We start from the raw sequence: 5660 nt of genomic DNA, 5'->3' as shown, positions 1-5660 counted from the left end.
GGCCGCGGCGTAGCCAGCGGGACAGCGACAGCCGCCAGTCTCTGCCTGCTGTTTACGGCGCCTCGCTAGGCAACGGCAACAACGTCCGGCGGCACCGCCCCGCGCCCCACTGCCCACAGCGTCCCCCGGCGGCGGGAGGAGGGTGTTACATCAACAGAAGTAAGCATTTGATTTTATTTGAGCCAGTTCTGAATTATTATACAGCAAACAATCGCAGGAAAAGAATAACTGCAATTCAAAAAGATAATGCACCAATACAATAGCTATCTGAATGGACTTAGTAATATATACACCGTACTCGGTGAAATGGGATATGTTTCATCTCTTCCCTGTGATCCCTGGCATAATCCCAGAGATGATAATCCAGCAACACCGCGTTGATCTTTTCACGCATGTCCTGACCCTTCTTCTCATAGAGCTCCAGCAGGTGCTGACAGATCAACGCACAACACCAAATAGAGCAGCCACGGATCTCCACCTCTTCTGTATCTCCAGACTGGAAAATTGTTCCTGCAGGACACAGAGACAACAATCCAATTATGTTCAAGAGACAGAAGCCCCAAGATAGCCTGGATTTGGTTTGTTTCTCCTGCCCTCAACGTTTATTCCATTTAGGACTTTCAAGACTTGCACTGCAAGTGCTAATAATGTTGCTATACAATTTCTAATGATTACTTCAATTTTACCATATGCACTTACATATTTACCTCCCATTGAATTAAAACAACATCCTGAATTCTAGAGAGTGATTTAAGAAAAGAACAGATGTTTGTATTATGCTGCACATTACATGACTGTTTTTTTGCTTGTGGAGACAAAAAAGTATAGTCAAACATAATTACAGGATGTTATATTTACTGCCAGAATAACTAATATTTTAAAATAATTTTAAAAATCTAAAGGGACTATTTGTTTCATTGAGTTGTACGGGAATGTTTTTACTAGGATTTATGGAAAACATAAATTGTCTGCATTTTATATACACACAGACGAATGAAGACACACAGACCAACAGACACAGACACACCCTGACAGAGACAGACGGGTGCACCGACGCGCACACATACATATGTATATGGCCATTCTATTAATATCCACAGACAAGTGCTTTCATCTGTTTTTCTTGCTCTGTAATTTTAAATTTGCATAATAGCAGTCCTATCTCTAAATACAGTCCTTTTAAAGTAGAAAATTGATTGGTTTTTGTTTTTATTCATTCAAGTTCATAGTTAATAAGTACTGGAAGATGGAACCACGCTTAAAAAAAGACTCTAGTTTTATGCAATTAACTTCATTTACAACATTTTTTTTTTAATTGCTGTTTACAATATTACCTTGCTTGCCACTAGCTGTTCAGTACAGATAAAGAGGAATCCCCATGCTTTTACATAATCTTTGAACTGATGAAAAATATGTTGCTTCTTTTATCTAAGCCTCAAAAATCTTAGCTATACTCATGCTGAGAAGTGGTTTTGGCAACAGCAGCCCTTCAGAAACTCAGAGATCAGCTGGTTTAAGAGTTTCTTTAATCCCTCCCTTATCGATATTTAATCCAAGGAACAGTTCGATCTTTTTAAAAACGTAACCTTAAGATCTCATTCAAGATCACTGTTAGAGTAAGTTCCTTCCTGTTACCTCATTGCTACATAAGAAGTCCTTGTTCCATGGAGGAAAAAAGGTACACATAACCCTTACATGGACAAAACATTGTGTTTTTAAAGCAGCTTTAGTTCACAATCTCAAGAGGTAAGACTAGTTGACATTAGTAAGTGAGGCACAAACCTTCACGTAGCTTCTTCATTAGTTTTTCAGAATACTTCATAGCTTTTAAGTGAACGAGAACTTGAGGAATTCTGTAGTCGGAAAATATAGTCAGACTGGAAATGTCATCAAAGGAGCCATCTCCTTTGCCTTCTAATACACTCCATGTGTCAGCCACAAGTATTTGTGCCCTTTTGTAGAAAGACACCTTTTTTTTCTGATGAAAGAAATTTACAAATTACTTCAGTGCCTGAAACTTCAATAATTCATCAGCAGTAGAGACACAGACAGAAACACAGAAGAGTTACATTGTTCAATGAAATATAAACTATCATTTGGTTAAGCAAACATATTCTTTAACTAAAATAGAATAAAAGTGCAACACTCTTAAATACCTTAAAATCTAAACATCAAACCACAAACAAGTATCATATGGAATCTGATAAATACATTGAATGCTGGTAAATAAATTGAAATAAAAGAAAAACCATAGTAGAAGTTGCTGCAGTAGAATAAAAATTGCTTAGATTCTGCTTGGGTCTAGGAACATATTAATGTTGGTTTACTTCCACTCAGCAAACACTGTAGTTGGAGTCCCACAAACATTAATTCACTCAGAAACCCTAGTGTTCATCTAACCTTTTATTTCAAGGAGAGAAGTGTAAAAGGCATGTATTGGATTTGACAATTAAGACATATAATTATTTGATTTATCTGTAATGTTAAGGAAGTAAAATTCTAGTGAAAACTTCAGTGGCTGCTTCTGTGTGTGTAGTGTATCTTGCTAGTTACAGAGGAGAGGAAAATTAGCTCCAGTTGAAGCGTATTCACAAATACATGTCACCTCTCCATTATGAGCCAGTATCAAGAGACATAACTAATTATGACCTACCGATACTGAACAAAGAAAGGTGTATTGTGTTGGCAAAGAGTAAAATGTGAAAGCACAGCTAGTAAAAAAAAAAGCAAAGAAAAGGAAGACCATGATAATTTTACAACCTTGGCCCCAGGTGATGGGAAATAAAAGACAAATACACACAATATCAAGAGATGACTGAAAAGCTCAGAAAGGACTCCACTGAGTCTACATCAAAACACCAAAATCCTGGTATGCAAGTATAACATAGTCATACATTTAAACTTCTGTCAAGATGAAAATTCAGCACAGCATCTAAACATGAGTTAGCCACCCAAGGACAAAGAGGTTTTGGGGATTTTAGTTTTGATTTGCAATTCATTTTTCAGAAGCAAAGAACATAGGCAGGTTCTGCAATTACATTCAATAACGCGTAATTGTGAAAAATACTTTGTGTCTGTGTATGGAAAAACATATAACCAAAGAATTCTGTTAATTTTAAAAGCTGCCCTAGGTCAGAATGCAGGAAACCTGTAGTGGTCTGTGATAACATGATTCTATTGTAGAATTTATTTTATAAATCATATATATTCCTATTATGGGAAGGTACTAAAAAACCACTGGTTTGCTATTGGATATCTCATCTTTTCAGTTCCCTCCTTACCCTTTATTGAAGGCAAAGTCTTACTTGTGAGAGGTCAACCTGCATCAGGTGGCTAAGACCGATTTTTTTTTTTTTTAAACAAGTAGGGTGTAAACTTGGTCTACATTATTTCACCCACCTTCAAAATACACATATTGCTTAGCGAAAGCAGAAAAACAGCTTCCATATTCATGCAACAGGCTTTACTACTAGGTCAGCGTTTATGGTCTGGGATAATTTTTGGAACATCTTTTCATTCTGTAGCCTGCTGCTGCTTTTAGGGAGGCTTGCTTTATAAAACACTTAGCATCATCTCATGAAAGACATTACGTCAATGAATACAGTCAGTATAAAGATAAGAAAATAGTTACCTCTTTAATTGGAAAATACTTCCTTTTTGATCATAAAAATAATTTAAAAATACTTTATATGTGAAAATTCCCAATAAATTAAACAAGTAACTGCAGAGCTTAGTTAGAAAGAACGTCTGATTTTTCATGTAAACACATCTTACTTCATAGCAGGAGACAAATTAAAATAATACTACACACTGAAGAACAGATTTAAGCAATAAACACAATAGATTCAAAGCTCCAGTGACTGGTGTTCCAGGGAGTAACCTTGGAAAGATTGTACAGACTATTAGTATAGGCTGCACTGCCACTACAATCAAGTCTTTTGGACATAATAATGTAACATAACAGCTGAATACTACAGCCGACAGAACTGGACACAGTACCAGATACATATGTCAGTGATGCTAAACAAACACCAGGCCTGTATAGGTAAAGCCAGAGGCACAAAAAAGACCAATCTTTGGTTACTTCCCATCAATTTCCTTCAGGAAAACAGCTCCAAAAAGCTTCAGTGTACTGTCAACCCTGCCAAAAATAGGGATTAGTTCTGGCCTGCAGTCATTTGTGCAACACTTGAATCAACAACAGTTATAGCGTAGATTCCTAGTAGTTGTACATTTTCACAATTTTACCAGAGTTTCATTTCCTTCATTAGTTGTGGAAATCTTCAAGGTAGAAGAAGAGATGGTAGAGGGGGATTGGTACCAATTCAAGAAAATCAGGGGGGGGGGGAAAAAAAAAAGGAAAAGATATCCTGATTTTTCGGTCAGAAATTATCTCAAATATTACACATTTGTAAGGAATACAAAGAAGTTGTGATCTAATCAGGAACTTGGAGTATATCAAAATAAATTACAATAAAGTCATGAAGACAGAGACAGCATATGAATAAAATGGCTCTCTGGAGAAAAAAGTGATGCTTCTCATTAGAAATACATTCCTGAATGGTTAAGGACTTAAGAGAAACAATGTTCTTTTACTGTTAATAAGTTGTGTGATCTTGTTTCCAGAGGTTTAGACTGATAGAGAAATGAAATCTCAGTAATTTTACCTCAGTTTAACAAAAACGTATACTGTGATCCAAATATTATTTAAATTTAAATATTATTATTTAAAAGACTTTCTTCCCTAGCTGTATTACTTACAGCAATTTACATAATTAAGGTTAACTGCTTTCATTATATTGACCAATGTCTTTACTGATTTGAGCCAAAATTACTAAAATAATAGTAATTTTCCTTCTTATTTTCATTGAATTTTACTTTGGAATACACCGAGTCCCACAGAAACATTTCTGTTCACTTTGCATTTCCTGAATTAAAAACTCCCAAAATTCACAAATACTAGCTCAATACTGGACAGACTATCCTCTCAGAAAAGTTCACATAGACAACTCAAGAGCTGTCTTGTAAAATCACAATCAGTAAGGAGTAAATTCTTATCATAAGAAACTCACTGTTATAACATGCTTACCTCAAATACAGCTTCATCCCTGTAAGAAGGAAAATTTTCCAGTACTAGACATAGTAGTTTCTGAGCACTTTTTTCACTCATTTTAACACAGGTGAGGAAAGAGCCTCCAAACTTCTCCAACAGAACTGTTCCGCTTTCATTCAGCACCTGGTGCCTTTCTTCAATCAAAGGAATGGGCACTTCTGTGTCAGAGCGAAATACATGTCTAACTTGTTCAAGCGTCATGGTGGCAAAATACGATGCACTGGTAATGGGTATTCCTTCAGAAAAGTAGAAACAAGATGTTTAGGTTACCATAAGATATTCTAAGACCTGTAGCAGTGGCCTGCTACAGATCGGAACACTTATACAGTAAAATCTAGAGAGTCTATCAACTCTTAAAGTCAACTAAGTGTTCAGTGATAATTTCACTCACATAGGTGTGTAAAACCAAATGCATGTTTGTACACAGTGCTTCCTTCTACAGATAAGAATTTCCAACATGCAAGCATGGAACCTTTCTTACTTTTTACACGCAATTTTCCCCAACAGCTTAGTCTCCATCTTTGAGTGTGGTGTTTACATAGCACAC

The 5660-nt window shown here is 36.2% G+C and overlaps 1 protein-coding gene across 1 annotated transcript; it reads right to left on the bottom strand.

The window, feature by feature from the left end:
• Positions 1-215: 215 nt before the first annotated feature.
• Positions 216-5349, bottom strand: LOC104541514 (chromosome unknown open reading frame, human C9orf64; the record flags this gene model as incomplete). Its single annotated transcript, XM_010185593.1, has 3 exons — positions 216-510; positions 1783-1978; positions 5090-5349. Coding segments are annotated over 3 exons (689 nt in total), but the record flags the coding sequence as incomplete, so codon positions are not given.
• Between the last annotated feature and the right edge of the window lie 311 nt (positions 5350-5660).

Source organism: Mesitornis unicolor, unplaced genomic scaffold, assembly GCF_000695765.1.
Source record: "Mesitornis unicolor isolate BGI_N332 unplaced genomic scaffold, ASM69576v1 scaffold21635, whole genome shotgun sequence".
Taxonomy (NCBI): Eukaryota; Metazoa; Chordata; class Aves; order Mesitornithiformes; family Mesitornithidae; genus Mesitornis; species Mesitornis unicolor.
The sequence above is the reverse complement of the archived record's forward strand: the minus strand, read 5'-3'. Positions and strand labels throughout refer to the sequence as shown.